The 18,591-nt window shown below is 41.5% G+C and overlaps 1 protein-coding gene across 1 annotated transcript; it reads left to right on the top strand.

The window, feature by feature from the left end:
- Positions 1–2,456: 2,456 nt before the first annotated feature.
- Positions 2,457–9,669, top strand: LOC102842051 (butyrophilin subfamily 1 member A1-like). Its single transcript, XM_006872776.1, has 7 exons — positions 2,457–2,535; positions 2,782–3,129; positions 6,281–6,562; positions 7,369–7,518; positions 8,468–8,488; positions 8,580–8,606; positions 8,996–9,669. The coding sequence occupies exons 1-7, from the start codon at positions 2,457–2,459 to the stop codon at positions 9,667–9,669; spliced, it is 1,581 nt and encodes a 526-aa protein (XP_006872838.1).
- Positions 9,670–18,591: the final 8,922 nt, after the last annotated feature.

Genomic DNA, 18,591 nt, shown 5'->3' with positions numbered 1-18,591 from the left:
AAAAAATGGGGATGAGAGTCTCTTCAACAAATGGTTCTAGCAACACTGGAAATCCATTTGCAGAATAATGAAAGAAGACCTATAGCTCACACCATATACAAAAAACAAATAAACATAGAGGAAAGATCTAAATGTAAAACCTAAAACTATAAAGATCATCAATGAAAAAATAAGCATAAATTTAGGGACTGTGATACATGGCATACATTCACTATCAAATAGAACTGAAAACATGTAAGTAGCAGAAGACAGAATAGATGACTGGGCCCTCCTAAAAATTTAACACCTACATTGCGATGTGGCGCTGTAAGATAAACATTGGACTAGTAACTATAATGCTGGTGGTTCAACTTCTCCTCAGAAACTCTATACAGGGTCACTTAGATGGGATTCAACTCAACAGCACTTAACAATAACAACAACATGAGCAAAATGGACTCCTGGTGTGACACTGTAGGATCAGAACTGGACTGATCAGTTCAAACTCACCAGCTGCTTGCTATAAGTTGGAACTGACTAAATGGCACTTAACAACACAAAGGGCAAAATATTGAATGATGCAGAAAGTATCAAAAGAAAATGTAAGGAATACAGAGTTACTGTACAAAAAAGAAATGATTGATATTCAACCATTTTAAGAGGTAGCATATGATCAAGAACCAATGGTACTGAAGAAAGAAGTCCAAGCTGCACTGAAGGCATTGGCAGAAACCAAGGATCTAGGAATTGACATAATATAAATTGAAATTTTTAACAAACTGATGCATCATAGGATGTACTTATTAATCTATGCCAGGAAATTTGGAAGACAGCTACCTGGCCAACCAATTGAAAGAGATCTATATTTGTGCCCATTCCATACATAGATGATTGAACAGAATGCAGAAATCATCAAACAATATCATCAATAAGTAAAATTTTTCTAGAGATAATTCAAAATTGTTGCAACAGTACATTGATAGGGAACAGCCAGGAATTCAAGCAATAGTTAGAAAACGACATGGAACTAGGGATATCCCATAACAATGTTTGTTGTTGTTGTTAAGCGCTGTTGAGTCAGCTGCAACTTATCGTGACCCTGTATAGGGTTTCCAAGGAACAGCTAGTGAGCTTGAACCGCCAACCTTGTGGTTCAAACTGACTTTGCAGTCCAGTGCATTAACCCACAGCACCACACTAGGTCTCCAGAAAGATGTTTACTTGTGCTTTACTGACTACACAAAGGCTTTCAACTGTATGGGTCATAACAGACTACGGACATGTTATCAGAAGGGACCAGTCCCTGGAGATGGACATCATGCTTGGTAAAGTGGAGGGTCAGAGAAAAAGAGGAAGACCCCCAATAAGACGAATTGATAACAGTGGCAGCAACAATGGGCTCAAGCGTAACAACTGTGAGTATGGCGCAGGACCAGGGGCAGTGTTTCATTCGCTGTGAGTCAGAACCAGCTCAGTGGTACCTAACAACAAGAGGGTAGACACGTGTTAACTTGGGTGATAGAGAATGGAAAAAAGAATTAAAAAAAGAATTAAGGTTTAGAAAGGTGAATAAACTGGCTCAAAGTCAGACATCGCATGCTGGTTTTTCTTTGGCCCTCTTCTTCCCTTTTCACTTTTTATTTAGTTTAGCTCATTAATGTTTACCTTGATATCTGAGTTGAACACCACAAATCCATAGACACTTCAGCTCCCTACAAAACTTTTTTTTTTCCTTCAGAGTAAGTATATCAGGCTGCCTGGAGGCAGGTTTTTCTGAGAGCTTTTTTCCCTTCCTTTTCCTGTTGGCCTTTAACTTTTGTCCCTGAGCCACAGTTTTCTCACTTGGTAGCAGTGGCTTCTTGGTGCCTTTTCCTCCAAGCTCATCAGGTTTGTACATGCGATTATTCTCAGCTCTTGTAAAAGTGAGCTGCTAGAGGCCTTCTTCTCTCCCTTTGATGCCTTCCTCTATGATACTAAGCCCTCTATTCTTTAAACTTTTAAACTTTCTTCAACTCCCCTTTCTTGTTTTATCTTCTCCCAGAATTTTCTCTTTTCTCCTCCATTTCGTTTCCTTGGTAACTTGGTCCATCCCTTTATTTTTATTATTATTGCTAAAAGCTAATATCAAATTACTGTATTTGAAAACCCTTTTTTAGGGTTGTTATTCCAAGATTTGTTCATTTATACAACCCACTCCTGGGTATTATAATGCACAACTCTCTTTTCCAAAGTCTCTTTTGGCGTTTTAGTTCATTTCATATACATGCTTGACCAAACTTAAGGTAGTGGGTGAGCAGACGCTTATGGAAAAACGGACTGAAACGTCACATTGGGGAGCAGAGAGAAGAAACATCAGATGCACATAGATTAGCGACACAGTCTACAGAGTCCATGGTGAGATCTCTTCTACCCATTTATCTTTTAGACTGAATTCCAGTGGCCTCATACCAATATCTTGCTGTCCAGAAAGGTTGGGTATGGCATTTTCCCCAAACTCCTGCCTCCCCAGATGTCTACTCATCCTCATTCTCCTCCAGATTTCCAAACTGGATTCAGGTAGGCCTCCCTTTTGTTTTCCTCTATAACTGACATAATGGGTTGAAACTTCTCAGTACATGTAAACAGTTCCATGTGGCTCTCTTCAACTACCTCTTCTGGGTCCAGTAGACACCCCAAGACTGTTGGAGGAATTAGAGAAATAGTGCATGGGACTCTGGCCTTTCTTGGGAACTTGGTCTGGGTCAGCCTTGAACTCCCATCTCCATACACACTCTGTCCCTGGTTCTGCTTGTTTATGCGCAGCTCACTTTGACGTTTTTGGACCTCCGAAGCCCATCCTGGCTTTGGTGGGTGAAGACGCGGAGCTGCCCTGCCATCTCTCCCCAAACGTGAGTGCTGAGCGCATGGAGCTGCGATGGTTCCGGAAGAAGGTCTCGCCTGCAGTATTAGTGCACCGTGATGGACAACAGCAGGACAGAGAGCAGATGCCAGAGTACCGAGGGCGAGTCACGCTGGTGAAGGACAGCATCACCCAGGGAAACGTGGCTGTGCGCATCCACCAAGTCAGGGCCTCCGATGACGGAGAATACCGGTGTTTTTTCAGGGAGAATGAAAGCTATGAAGAGGCCAAGGTGCAGCTGAAAGTGGCTGGTGAGTAGTAGGCTGGTGAGGTTTTGGCCTTTGTTTGGTGTCTCTCATATGCTAACTATGTTCCCATAGATCAAATTGCTTTGTAAACCATCAGATTCATTTCAAAAAATCCCTTAAATTGGAGGCGGTTGGCAGACCGGTGAGAGATGGCTGTGAAAAGGGCTTGCGTTTTAAGAGGGGAGAAAGCCCCAAAAAATGTCTTTCTTAAAAGTTTTATTTAATTTACTGCCTACTGTTTCCCCTCAATTATAGAAAGACATTTACACATGTTATTAAATGTAAGATGTAAAGGCTGCATAACATCCTTTTCTGGTTGTTGTTGTTAAGTGCCATGGAATTGGTATCAACTCATATCAACCCTGCATAGAGTTTCCAGAGTTTCCAGGAAGTGACTGGTGGGCTTGAACCTACAGCACCACACCAGGACTTCCCTTTTTTATTGTTGTCAAGTGCTGTTGAGTCAGTTCTGATTCAAAGCACCCTTGTATAAAGTCTCTGAGGAGCAGCTGGTAGGTATGAACCATTGACCTTGTGGTTAGCAGTCAAGTATGTATCCTGCAGCACCACATTCTTTTCTATTAGTACACCATCATTTACTTGATCAAGTCCCAGAATAGGATATTTAAGTTATGTTTCTGTTTCACCATTACAATAAGGCTATTGTGAGCATCCCCATTCCATTATTTGATTCTGTTTTTGGATGTGTCTTTAATGATTGAATTCCTACAGTGATAGGGCATGAGTGTTAGCATTCTTGATCTACCCAGAAAAGGTTTTACCTTTGTTTCCTTTTTTGCTTCAAGCTGAATTTCAGGATAAAACACTATGACAATGGAAGGCATTCAGGAGAAAAGTCACATTGAAGTCTGTCTTTCTCACTTACTAGAGGAAGTCAACAAGTACTGCTGTTAGGATTCCAGAACATACACCACGGGCTTATTCCAAACGAATTGTGTTTAAGCATGTCTCTGTGATCAGTGGATGACTGCAGATAAGTCTTTTCAGTAATACACTCATCTCAGGGTGCCTTCCAAAAAAGGTCCAAAAAAACCAGTGGCTTCCAGGGAGATTGGCTGGAACAGTTAAATTCAAGGCAGAGGTCAGTTCAGAAGATTATAGCAACTGTTTTCTTGGAATTCCAAAGAGGTCATTTTGATAAATTTTTCTCAAAGCACATAGGACAATCACATTAGACAATCTTATTAGGAAGAAGTTTTAAGAAAATTGAAAACTGCACTAGTGAGAAAAAGCCAGGAAAATTGTGCCAATGAACTTTTTTCCATCATGACAATGCATCTACTCTTTCTTCAAGGGTAGCAAGAGCTGCCCTACAAGAAGGTCACTGGGAAACCTTGCCTATCCACCCTACAGCTATGGTATTGCCTCTTCAGACTTGTTTTTGTTCCCAGAACTCCAAGAACATTTAAAAAGAACACAGTCTGAGTCCCTCAAGGATGTCAAAACTAACGTTTGATGGTGGTGGTTATATGCCATGGAATCAGTTCCAACTCATAGCAACCCTGTACAGGGTTTCCAAGGCTATAAATCTTTACTGGAGCAGAAAGCCTCATCTTTCTCCCATGGAACCACTGGTAGTTTCGAACTGCTGACCCTAAGGTTAGCAGCCTGATTTGTAACCACTACACTACCAGAGCTTCTTAAAACTAACAGAGTGCAGAATTCTTCAGGGAAGGATTCGAGAGATGGGAACATTGGTTTCAGAAGTGCGTAGACCTAGATGGAGGACATATTGAAAAATATCAGTTTCATGTTTTTATTTAATATTTCAATATTAGTAAGTGTTCCTATGATTTTGTAGCAGTATTTTTTTACTTGCCCTCATACTAGTGAATGACAGTAAGTCATTCTTTTTCTGAATCATATTTTTTAATGTAAAACTGGGAAAGCACCTATCTAGTAGAATTTTACAAGAATGAAATAAAATTATACAACATAGGAAAACTGTTTTGTCAACTCTAAAAGTATATACTTATAAGATATTACTGTGCCTTGTTGTCATGTGCTGTCCAGTCGATTTTTTACTCAAAGCAACCTTATGTGACAGAATAGAACTGCTCTAGGCTACAATTTCAACTGTGCCTTAGATGACTCAAAATATCAAATGTATCAATATATTGATTTTAATAAATATATTGAAATAAAAATAAAATTGGAAAAATACTTGGGTGAAATCTGAGTTTCTGCAAGGACGCCCCCTGCAGCAACAGCATGTGTAATTCACATGTTTTCATTTCTTAGGAAAGAAGTATCTTGAAGGTTGATTATAAAAAAATACTGAGATTTGATAGCATAGAATACTCACCTTTGAGAATCTGCTGAAAGCAACAAACCTTTCATGAAAAGAATACACAATTTCATCTATATACACAAATTTGGAATATAGAGTTAAAGCAACAGTTGTGGACATTTGCTTATGGACTCTACCCTGCAGCTCAATGTGTTTTTCCTATATGCTGTGGAATTGTAAGAAAAGAATTAGGCGAAACAGACAGGATAAGAAGTTTTTAAGTGAATTTATGTCCAGACATAATTATGTGAGGGAAGATGAAGTTGATGAAACCATTTAAAAATTTTTTAAATCAGCATCACAGCTAAAAGAAACTGCAACTGACAACTATGATCTCAGTGCAAAGACCCTCTAATCCTCCCTTTCCCCAAGGGTACTCCTTCTCTGTTCATTCTTAAACACTCAATCTTAGTTCTCCTGCTCCTCAGAGTCTTCTCTTAATACTTCCAATCAGAGTTCCCATCTATCTCTGAAGCTCCCCACTTAGACCACTTACTGATCTCAAAGTCTTGATCATGCTGTTCCTGTTAGCTGAACAAGTACCCATATGTGTGTCCATCACACTGCCCACTTTTTAAAGGCCAGCTCAAATGCCTGTCTTCCCTTTAGAGGTGGGATCAATGACTAGATTCCAACATGGCATCCTTCTCTGATAAGGTTTAAGAAAATCCCTCTGTTGATGTGTCAGTTTCATTGTGTAATGAAATATCAAGATGAATCCCTCCAAATTTTAGTCCCTTGTGCTTCTCTTTTCGTCTCTTTGAAACTACATAGCTCTATGGTTACATAAAGTTCACAGAACAGTGCTCCCTAGAGGATTAAGGCCAATTTCTGTTTCTATAGCTCTGGGTTCTGATCCTCACATCTATATGAAAGTTGAAGAAAATGGCAAGATCCAACTGGAGTGCTCCTCAGTTGGATGGTATCCAGAGCCCCAGGTGCAGTGGAGAACTACCCAGGGAGAGAAATTGCCATCCACGACAGAGTCCAGCAGTCCTGATGAAGAAGGCCTGTTCACTGTGGCAGCTTCACTGATTATCAGAGACAACTCCCTGAAGAATGTATCCTGCTGTATCCAGAACCTCCTTCTTGATCAGGAGAAGGAAGTAGGAATTTCTATACCAGGTTAGTGGAACTAATGCTGGATTTCTATGTTGACACAGCTTCAAAGCCACATCAGCTAGGACACCTATCCAGTCATGATCTCATTGAGCTATTCACTTTTCCCACTTAAGCTTCTGCCTGATGACTTGAGGAAGCCCACCAATTTTACTAGAATAGTAAAGATTCTGAAGACACAAACTCTATCTACATGACATAGAAATTCCAAGCTTTCCATTTTAAAAGATACATCTTAGGTAGAGAAGCTTTGTTACTGGGGGTCTTTCTAATCCAGAGTCATTTTGTCCTTGAGTGAACAAGAAACCTAAAAAAAATGTCTCAGTTTTTACTGTTTCAACTCTTTACTTCTTATTAGGTTCTCAAGATCCTCACAGGGATGTAGATCTTCTCATTCCCAAATACTAATACTGGTTCTGGCAGAAAACTTGCTTTATTCCTTGGTCATTTCAGTCCTATTGGATTACAAACTTTCCTTTCCTTATTTACTTCCCTTATCCCTTGGCTCTTAGTTTGCATTGATAGATAAGGAGGAATTTCCAAAATAATATAAATTGATCGATTACATTCTTTATTTCACAGATCCTGTCCTAAAATCGACCTTGTTCATTTTCATTCCTCACTTTCTCTGCTCTCTTCTACCCAAGTTCAAAACTTTTTCTGAAAATCTTAGAGTGGCATCAGAGTCTCTATTTTTTCCATGGGAGGAATAGAAGAGGTCCCGGTCACTTCTTCTAACCCATTTTAGATTTAGGAAAGAAGCTGGACTTGCTCTAAGTTTCTCAATAAATGTCTTGGGGATTTTGTTTTAGCTCCCTTCTTTCCACGGCTGACTCCCTGGGTGGTGGCTGTGGCTGTTATTCTGATGGTCCTAGGACTTCTCACTGTTGGGTCTGTATTTTTCACCTGGAGACTATACAGTGAACGATCCAGAGAGAGGAAGAATGAATTCAGCTCTAAAGGTAAGCCACAAAAATCTCAGGTTACTGGTCAGCAATGCTTCAGAGTGCCGTTGGATCCAAGTCCTTTAGGATGATTTCCAGCAGGAAAAATACTTGATTTTAGATTCAAAGATTGAAGAGATTACAAAGATCTGAAAGTCATAAATATTCAATGATTAAAAACAACAACAGCAAGGTTTTGGGTTATGGGCAGAGTTGCAGCCAATTCTAATTGAGATAGTAAATCTGATGTTTACTCACTACCTACCCTTAGACCATAAGCCCATTCTTAACTCAGTTTCCCAGCTGTTGTTTTTAAGTGCCTTCAAGTCATTTGCAATCCATTTGTTGTTGTTGTTAAGTGCTATATACCTGGTTCCAACTCATAGCGACCATGTATAGGGTTTCCAAGGAGCGGCTGGTGAGCTTGAACCACCTGGCCTTACAGTTCAAACTAACCTTGCAATCCAGGACATTAACCCACAGCACCACACTAGGACACACCACATCAACTCATAGTGACCCTGTAAAGAGTTTCCAAGGAGCAGCTGGCCAACCTTGTAGTTAACAGTCCAGTGCTTCTCCTATCCCTGATCTCAAATCCAGAGGAACTTTCTTCATATTTCTTAGAAAACTAAACAACAACAAAAATATTTGTTTTTGATTTATTGATAATATCTTTATACTCAGGTATTCATGAGTGAAACAATTCTTCCCTTGTGTGTTTCCCATATCACTTTTTTCCACTTCTGGTATATTCTCTAGGCTGGTAGCACTGTAGGATAAGCAGCAGTTCAAGCCCACCAGCAGTTCTGGGTGAGAAAGATGAGGTTTTCTGCTCCCGAAAAGATTTACAGCCTCAGAAACATACAAAGTCGCTATGAATCGAAATCAACTCCACGGCAGTGGCTTTGGTGGGTTTTGGTCATATCCTGTAGAGGACATTGATATCTTTCTCTTTGTTTTCCAGAGAAACTACTGGAAGAGCTCAGTAAGTCCTATCTTCTTGTCATTGTTCCATCTCTAAAGTGTTCTCTCCTATTCTATAACCTGTCAATAACCACCTCTCTCTTTCATTACAGAATGGAAAAAGGCTACACTGCATGCAGGTTAGTAGCTCTGAACTTCTCAAAGGCTCTGTTTGCTAAGGGATTCAAAGTCCTATGATACTTAGAGATGAACACACTAGCACCATTTTAGTGGTGAAGATAGACAAGGGAGAGGTAATAGCAAATGGCTTCAAAACTTTTCATGATAGCCAAAACCCAAGTCCCCCTCAGAAAGGCTCCTGAGGCACTGAGGAAGGTCAGCTCTTGCATCACCCTGTGCCTGTTGATGAGGGAGGAGACCTGAAAGCAATGGAGACAGCTGAGCAGGCCAAGCAGCTCTTCTCAGGAAACATGTCAACTGCTAAAATAGTGCTCTAGTGCTTTGGAGAAAGAGGGGTAAGTCCTGAAACCTCCAACATTCCCTGACCTTCAGATTCCTCTTTCCTCAGTTGATGTGACTCTGGATCCAGACACGGCCCATCCTCATCTCTTTCTGTATGAGGATTCAAAATCTGTCCGACTGGAAGAGTCACGGCAGAAACTTCCTGAAAAACCAGAGAGATTTGACTCCTGGCCCTGTGTTTTGGGTCGTGAGGCCTTCACTTCAGGGAGACATTACTGGGAAGTAGAGGTGGGAGATAGGACTGACTGGGCAATTGGAGTGTGTAGGGAAAATGTGATGAAGAAAGGATTCGACCCCATGACCCCTGAGAATGGGTTCTGGGCTGTAGAGTTGTATGGAAATGGGTACTGGGCCCTCACCCCACTCCGAACACCTCTCCCATTGGCTGGAGCCCCCCGCCGGGTTGGGATTTTCTTGGACTATGACTCAGGAGAAATCGCCTTCTACAATATGTCTGATGGATCCCTTATCTATACTTTCCCCAAGGTCTCTTTCTCTGGCCCCCTTCGGCCTTTCTTCTGCATATGGTCCTGTGGCAAGAAGCCCCTGACCATTTGCCCAATCACTGATGGACCTGAAGGGGTCACAGTAGTTGCTGATGACCAAGACCTTTCTAAGGGCATCCAACTGTCCCCTATTGGGGAGGATTCTGTATCTGGGGATACAGACACCCTCCGTTCTAAATTGATCCCTACGCAACCTGGCCAAGGGGCACCTTAAGGACTATCCCAGCTCAGCTGCTGTATTTTGCTGTAATCCCTCTGCCCCATCACCCCTAGGTTTCAGCTATCAGCTTCCCTCAGCTCCTGTTTCTTCCTATTGGGCAGTCATAAATTAGGCTTGGGACGTTATGCTGCTGCTGCTTCTGCTGCTATTAGAGAAAGTAGGGTATAAGATATTCCTAGTCTGTATCTATATCAATATTTGGGGTGGAGTGGAGATAAGACTGTTAAACACCTTCTAGTGCTCTTCTATCTCTTGAGGCCAGATCCTATAGGGAGGGACTGGGAGCAAACTCAAAGAACCAATAAAGGGCTGAAATAGGGTTAGGTTAACATGGGGTTGTGGCAGAAGCATCTTAGTGTTCAGAATAGGGGAATGTGAAGGAACAAGCTGTAGGCAAGCAAAAACCCAAAGAGTATTGCAAAGGAAAGATTTCAGACTGAAATCCCATAAAGGAACTTGAGGGAACACTAGGATGAAGGAAATTGACATAAACCCCAGGACAACAATGGACTCTAGAGTTTGAGGGGCCTACACCTCAAATTTTCTATGCCATGTCATACAGGGTAGAGGAGATAGGTCCTACTTTTTGGGGACCTGGGGCATGGGGAAGGGGTGATGGAGAGGAGCTGGAATGAGTAGGGCTGGAGGGTCAGACAGAAACTGTGATAGAGGAGAGAATTTTGAACAAAACTTCAAGTTATCTGCATAGCCATTTCTCAGACCCTGCTTCCCTCTGCATCCTCCTGTGTCTCTCTTACCTAAAGATCAATACATTCTTTACTTTTCAGCTCCACAAGTTCCTCATTCACTTCCTTCTGATCTAGCATCTCTCCATTTCAAGGACATTTGCAGGAATCGTTTTTTAGTGATATTATCACCTTTTCAGCCAGTCTCAGCCTCTTGCTCCCTAAACCCTTATCCAATATCCAAACCCCTCAAATACTTCCATCCAGTTCTGCACGGTGCCACCAGTCACTGCCTTCCTGTCCACCCAGATTTCCTGCATGCTTTCCCCAAAATGCTGCTGTCATTGTGCTCAGAACAACTAGAAATATGGTTGAATATATTTGCCTTTGCCCCTGACCATTTTCCTGTGATTTGTCTCACAGATGGACTGAAAATTTATCCAGGCTCATACTTCCCATTTTCATTATATTCTTCCACTTTCCAGAATAGATGTTGTCCATGGTCTTTACCAAATAAATAACTGTATCTGATTGCTGAAAGCAACCTCTGTGACTTCCTTTCATCATCCCAACTAGCGGAACTGAACAAAAGCAGAGGAAACAACCCTGTGAGCATGGGAAACAGACAGCAAAGGCAGTACCATTTTATCTAGTTCAAGATCCATGCCAGACTTGGTGATCCATAGGTATGGACTGTGAGGGCCCAACTACTTAGAAAAATGTTACAGGCCCAAGGTTACCCTCAGCCTCTGTTTGGGTGATAACTTCATTTCTAACTGACTCCTGGTGTAAGCAACTGAAGAAATCCCTTCAAATTAACTGTAATTTTCACGGGAGAAGGAGATTGTTTGGAGCATCTTCTATGGTAATACCTCATGATTAAAAACAAAACAAAACTTAGGTGATCTTTGTAAAACACCACCCCAGAAATGAGGCTCTTTGGATTTCTGCCTGAAGACCCTCCTGACTCAGTGAGGCGTCCACTTGACCCTCTGTTGCCTTAAACCAAGATTAGGAATCATCTGTCTCACACAGTGTCTGATCTTAATGCAATTCAAACTGCCCTGCTGCCAAGTCACCAACTGATGGGAAAATCATCTTATATGTATGCCTTCTGCTAAGAAATAATCAAAGTCAAATGTATTACTTATCAAACCACAACTTCTCCAAATTCCAAATTATGTTCACAGTAAAATATTGTATCCATTATCACACCACATTGCATGTCTCATGATTCAACTAAAAACCAACACTTCTAAATTTTATCACATTTATTCTGCTTTAAGAGGAAAATGACAGTACTACTCCATTATCCACATGGTGTCATTGTCTGTTCCCAGGATCCATGTCCATTATGTTGGATTTTGGTTCTGGTGTTTTTCTACCAATTTGGAATTTAAGACCTAATATATATTATAAAGGAATTCTGGTGTGGAGCTGTAAGTTTATGCACTGGACTGCAAAGTCAGTTTGAACCTCAAGATCAGCAGTTCAAGCTCACCAGCTGCTCCTCAGAAACTCTATACATCGTCACTAAGAGTCAGAGCCAACCCAAAGCACTTAACAACAACAACAACATGATGACAGCACTTAACAACAACAAACAACCTATGATAAACACACACATGAGAGTAAGTAAAAAAGTATTACTAGTAGAATTCCATTTCATACCTGCATGGGTTTATTCCAAACAAAGCATGTTTAATTTAAACATGTCTCTGTGATTGGCAGATGGCTGCAGACAAGTTCTCTCAGTACTACACTTGTCTTAGTCTCATTAGGATGCCTTCAAAAAAAAAAGGCACAAAGGCCCAATCAGAAGAGTGGCTTCCAAAGGTATCTAATCACAGGGTTTAGCAGGAAAAAATCTTAAAAAAAGTAAAATCTATAGTGGTGAAAAAAAGGCAAGGGAAGTTGAGCCGAGGTTTATTTATTTATTTTCCTATCACAAAAATGCACCTGTTCATTCTTCAAGGGTAGCAAGAGTTATCCTACAAGAATTTCATTGGAAAACCTTAACCCATCCACCCTACAGCCCTTACCCTGCCACTTCAAACTTCTTTTTGTTCCCCCAAATTCAAAGAACATTTAGAAGAAACATGATTTGAGTCACTAGAGACTGCCAAACGGTTGTTTTAATGTGGTATAAATCAAAGAACACAGAATTCTTCAGGGAAGAATTAGAAAGATGGAAACACCGCTTTCAGAGTATATAGACTTAGGTGAAAGATGTGTCAAGAAATAATAGCTTCTCATTTTGGTATTTTTGTCTATGATTTTGAAGCAATACTTTTTGACTTAACCTTGTGTGTGTGCGCATGCACAGTCACATCTCAATGGGATCCTGGTGTGGCACTGTATTCCACAGTGGAATCCTGTATAAGCACTGACTGCTAACCTCAAGGTCAGTGGTTCAATCCCACCAGCTGATCCTTAGAAACCCTATAAATGGTCACTATGAGTCGGCACCTGCTCAATGGCACTCAACAACAACATTACTAGATTGTTTTAAAATGAAATTGCATACTAGCTTATAAATCAGGAGACTTCAAAAGTTTTCCGTTAGTGGTGAAAACATAATCAAACTAGGATGAGAAGTGACTGTCAACATTTATTCCAAACACCTCATTTCAGAGATGAAGGGGGGAAATGAAGCCTGAAAAAGAAAGTGATTTGGTCAAAAACACAGAACTGGCCTAGAAATTTTGAAAGCAGCCACAAGTAACTGACACCAAGTCAGGCTCAGAATGCTGGTGTCCTTGCTACCTGTTCAAGATACCTTCCACTGAGGGAACCACGATTGATCTCATTGATTTAGGGAATTCATGGGTTTGGTGAAGAACAGGAGAAGAAAACAGCAATGCAACATGCTACCTTCTACAAACATCTAGAACAGGCACCAGAGAGAAAGGCCTCCTTCCTCCATTCAATGGCCTTTCTCCTTCCTCACTTCCCACTCACTGTACTCTTTGTAGGGAAACACCATTTATCCTTGTTTTTAAAGTATTTTTGATTAATCTCTACTTTTAGAAAATGTGTTTTTTAAGTCCAAATGTCTTTAAAATACTTGGGAAACTCAGATGGTTATTTTCTTGGTGTAATGTGTATCCTGAAAGGGAATTTTATGACCACCACATCCAGATTAGACAGGATTATGACCACCACATCCAGATGAGACAGCACTGCCAGGAACTCTTCTCTAAGCCTCAAAGAAAACAGCCACTGGTTTAATCAGATCTGTGACCCACCCACCCCCTTTTCCTGCTTTTCCTCTTGGTCATCTGGTACAGTACTGTTGTTGTGTGCCATGGAGTCGGTTCCAACTCATAGTAACCCTGTACAGGGTTTCTGAGGTTGTAAATCTTTATCAGAGCAGAAAACCTCATCATTCTCCCATGGAACAGCTAGTAATTTTTGAACTGCTGACCTTGAGGTTAACAGCCCAATTCATAACCACTATGCTACCAGAGCTCTTTGGCACAGTACTAGCTAGTGGTAAATTCTTAGAAAAAAAAAAAAAAAACAGTGCCTTTCCTTTTCCCCTTTTGGCTCATGAGTCACCCCTGAGGAAGAATTATCTGATGACCTAAAAACTGCCTTGAGGCTCCTTGTCCAGCTGACACCAGCTACTAGAACTGTCCTGAGTAACTAGAGGACACATAACTCAGTAGTTCTGACTTCATTTCTGGTTTTTCTAAAAGGCAGGAAATATCTCACCTCCAATGCATCACCAACATCTACCACAAGATTTCAGAAGCACCTGAACTGCCATTCTGCTCTCATTGCAAATAAATGAAGTTGTTGTTAAGTGCCATTGAGTAGGTTCCGACCCATAGCAATCCTGTATAGGGCTTCCAAGGAGCAGCTGGTGAGCTTGAACCGCCAACCTTGCAGTTCAAATGTCTTTGCAGTCTGGCTGAAGTATATATTAATAATAATTTTTTAAAAAAACAAAAACATTGCTGTTGAGTTCGTTCTGACTTATAGGATTAGCCCCATAGGATTTCCAAGGCTGTAAATCATTACGGAAGTGGACTATAAATCATTAGAGAAGTGGATCTTTCTCTCATGGAAATGCTTGTTGTTGTTGTTGTTATGTGCTGTGGAGTCGGTTCTGACTCATAGCAACCCTCTACAGGGTTTCGAGGCTATAAATCCTTACGGGAGCAGAAAGTCTCATCTTTCTCCCACGGTACAGCTGGTAGTTTCAAACTGCTGACTGTGAGGTTAGCAACCCGATTCGTAACCACTATGCTACCAGAGTTCCTTCATGGAGATGCTAGTGGATTTAAATCACTAACCCTTTGGTTAGCAGTCCAGCTCTTAACCAACATGTCACCAGGGCTCCTACATATACTAATTTTTGTTGTTAAGAACCATTGAGTCAGTTCTGATTCATAGAGACCCTGTACAGGGTTTCCAAGGAGGTGTTGATGGGTTTGAACCTCTGATCTTCCAACTCATAGCAACCCTATGCGCTGGACTGCATAGTCAGTTTGAACCTCAAGGTCGGCAGTTCAAACTCACCAGCCACTACTCTGATACCCTATACAGGGTCACTATAGGTTGGAACAGACTTGTTGGCATTTAATAATAACAACAAATAGGATTCCTAAGGAGCAGCTGTTGAGTTTGAATCGCCACTGCCAATATTGTTCAAACCGATCTTGTAGTGTAGTATTTTATCCTACAATACCACACCAGGACTCCATATATACTAATGTTGTTGTTAAGTGCCAACTCATAGTGACCCCTATGCTCAACAGAATGAAACACTGCCCAGTTTTGCACAAACCTCACTTTGCTGCTGCCATTGTGCCAGTCCATCTCATTGGGGGTGGGGGTGGCGGTGAGGGTAGGGAATCTTCTCTTTTTTGCTTCCACTTTACCAAGCATGATGTCTTTCTCTAGGGACTGGTCTCTCCTGATAATATATTCAAAGTATGAAAGATGAAGTCTGGCCATCCTGGCTTCCAGGGAGCGTTCTGGCTGTACTTCTTCCAACACAGATTGGTTTGTTCTTTTGGCAGTCCCCAGTACTTTTAATATTCTCCTCCCACACCATAACTCAGATGCATCAATTCTTATAAGGTCTTCCATATTCACTGTCCTACTTTCCACATGCATTTGAGATTATTGAAAATACCATGGCTTGAGCCAGGCACACCTTAGTCATCAAACTGACATCTTTGCTCTTCAACACTTCAAAGGTCTTGTGCAGCAGATTTACCTAATGCAATAAATCGTTTGATTTCTTGACTACTGCTTCCATGAGTGTTGATGGTTATTCTGAGCAAAATGAAGTCTTTGACAACATCAATCATTTCTCCATTTATATGGATGTTATTTATTGGTCCAGTGGTGAGGATTTTTGTCTTCTTTACACTGATGTACAACCCATACAGAAGGCTGTGGTCTTTGATCTTCATCAGTACTTTAAGTCCTCTTCACTTTCAGCAAGCAAGGTTGTATCATCTGCATATCGCAAGTTGATAATGAGTCTTCCTCCAACCCTGATGCCATGTACTTCTTCATATAACCCAGTATCTCATATCATGTACTCAGCATACATATTGAATAAGTATAATGAAAGAATACAACCCTGATACACGCCTTTCTTAATTTTAAACATTCAGTGTTCCCTTGTTCTATTTGAGCAACTGCCTCAAGGTACATACACAGATCCCTCATGAGCACAATTAAGTGTTCAGGAATACTCATACTTCACAATGTTGTCCATAGCTTGTCATGATCCACACAATCAAAAGCCTTTGCATAGTCAATAAAGCACAGGTAAATAGCTTTCTGGTATTTTCTGCTTTTAGCCAAGATCCATCTAACGTCAGCAATGATATTCTTCCTTCCACATCCTTGTCTAAATCTGACTCATATCAACCCTGTATAGGGTTTCTGAGGAGCAGCTGGTGAGTTTAAACTGCTGACCTTGTGGTTGACAGTTCAGTGCTGATCCTACAGCATCACACAAGGAGTCCATATATAATAATAGCACCTCAAATTTAACAGGTCCAAAGTCCTGGTATGGCGTTGCAGTTCAAACCCACCAACCATTCCATGGAAATCTTACACAGTGTCACTATAAGTTGGAACTGACTCCATGGCACTTAACATGAAGAACAACAACAAAGAACAACTCTGAATTCCCTCTGACAAACCCACTATTTGCTTGGTCTTCCCCATTCCTCAGGCCCAAAACGTAAGAATTAGCCTTGATTCCTTGCTTTATCTTACTCCCCATGTCCATTGGTAATTCATTGGTAAACCCTGTCAGGACTGCCTTCAAAATGTGCCCAGAATGTGATCACTGCTTTCCTCCTTTACCATCAGCTCCCTGGTCTAAGCTATCATCATCTCTCACCTACATTTCTGAAATGCTTCAACTCTTGCTCCTTATAGTCAGTTCTCCAGACAACAGCTAGAGTGTTGTTTTTAAAGACAAATCAGAGTATGTCACTAAAATCCTCCAATCTTCTTTTCAATGCAGATTAACCTCCACCCCACCCTTGCCTCATATCTGTATGCCTCACCCCTTGTTTCATTTGGGTTTCTCTCAAATGCCAAAATACCCTTTGAAAAATAGTACCTACTCCCAACCCCTCTCCACCATTCTTTAACCCTTTGCCTTGCTTTATTTTTCTAACTATATGCTTGTTTTCCTTATCATCTTTTTCATAGAGGCAAGTGTCCATGACAACAGAAATTTTATTTTATTTGTAAACAAATAAACGTGCCTGGTGTTGTTAAGTGCCTTCGAGTCAGTTGTGACTCATAGTGACCCTGTATAGGGTTTCCCATGAAAAAGCTGGTGAGTTTGAACCACCGACCTTTTGATTCAAACTGAAAAGTATAGTGAAAGAATACAACCCTGACACACCTTTCCTAATTTTAAACCATTCAGTCAGTGTTCCCTTGTTCTGTTTGAACAACTGCCTCCTACAGCACCTATAGCACCATACCAGGACACCAATAAAAGTGCCTGTTGTTGTTGTTAAGTACTGTCAAATCGATTCCAACCCATAGCAACTCAGTATAGGGTTTCCAAGGAGCAGCTGGTGAGCTTGAACCACCAACCCTGAAGTTCAAATGACTTTGCAGTCTGACGCATTAGCCCACAGCACCATACCAGGACTCCTACAAAAGTGCCTGGCACATATTAATTGTTCCATGAATATTAACTGAGAGAGTATGTGAGAAATATGCTACAAGTATAAGGAAGTTTGGCTCTGGAGGTCATGTGTCTGGAAAACACTCAATGGTCATCTCTCCATGGAAGGTCAACCACAGAGCTAACCTTCCCTGTGCTAGTAGCATACTTTTAAAGAATGGGGATTAAAGAGTGGGTCTTGGCTCTCTGTTCCTTCCATTCGACAGGCAGCCACAGCTTCTCTTGCAGTACCAGCCACATCCCTGAGACAAGATGGTGAAGGTCGGAGTCAATGGATTTGGTCATATTGGGTGCCTGGTCACCAGGGCTGCTGTTAACTCTGGCAAAGTAGAGGTTGTTGCCATCAACGACCCCTTCATTGACCTCAACTACATGGTATATGTTCCAGTATGATTCCACCCATGGCAAGTTCAATGGCACTGTCAAGGCTGAGAATGGGAAACTTATTATCAATGGGAAGCCCATCTCTATATTCCAGGAGTGAGATCCCACCAACATCAAGTGGGGTGATGCTGGTGCTGAATATGTTGTAGAGTCCACCGGTGTCTTCACAACCTTGGAAAAGGCTGGGGCTCACTTGAAGGGTGGTGCCAAAAGGGTAATCATCTCTGCCCCTTCTGCTGATGACCTCATGTTTGTGATGGGCGAGAACCATGAGAAGTATGACAACTCCCCCAAGATTGTCAGCAATGCCTCCTGCACCACCAACTGTTTGGCCCCCCTGGCCAAGGTCCTCCATGACAATTTTGGCATCGTGGAGGGACTCATGACCACAGTCTATGCCATCACTGCCACCCAGAAGACTGTGGATGGCCCCTCTGGGAAACTGTGGCGTGATGGCCGTGGGGCTGCCCAGAACATCATCCCTGCATCTACTGGTGCTGCCAAGGCTGTGGGCAAGGTCATCCCTGAACTGAATGGGAAACTCACTGGCATGGCCTTCCGTGTTCCCACTCCTAATGTGTCTGTTGTGGACCTGACCTGCTGCCTGGAGAAAGCTGCCAAATATGATGACATCAAGAAGGTGGTGAAGCAGGCATCAGAAGG

This window comes from Chrysochloris asiatica, unplaced genomic scaffold, assembly GCF_000296735.1.
Source record: "Chrysochloris asiatica unplaced genomic scaffold, ChrAsi1.0 scaffold00213, whole genome shotgun sequence".
Taxonomy (NCBI): domain Eukaryota; kingdom Metazoa; phylum Chordata; class Mammalia; order Afrosoricida; family Chrysochloridae; genus Chrysochloris; species Chrysochloris asiatica.
Note: the sequence above shows the minus strand (reverse complement) of the source record. Positions and strands in the feature narration are given on the sequence as shown.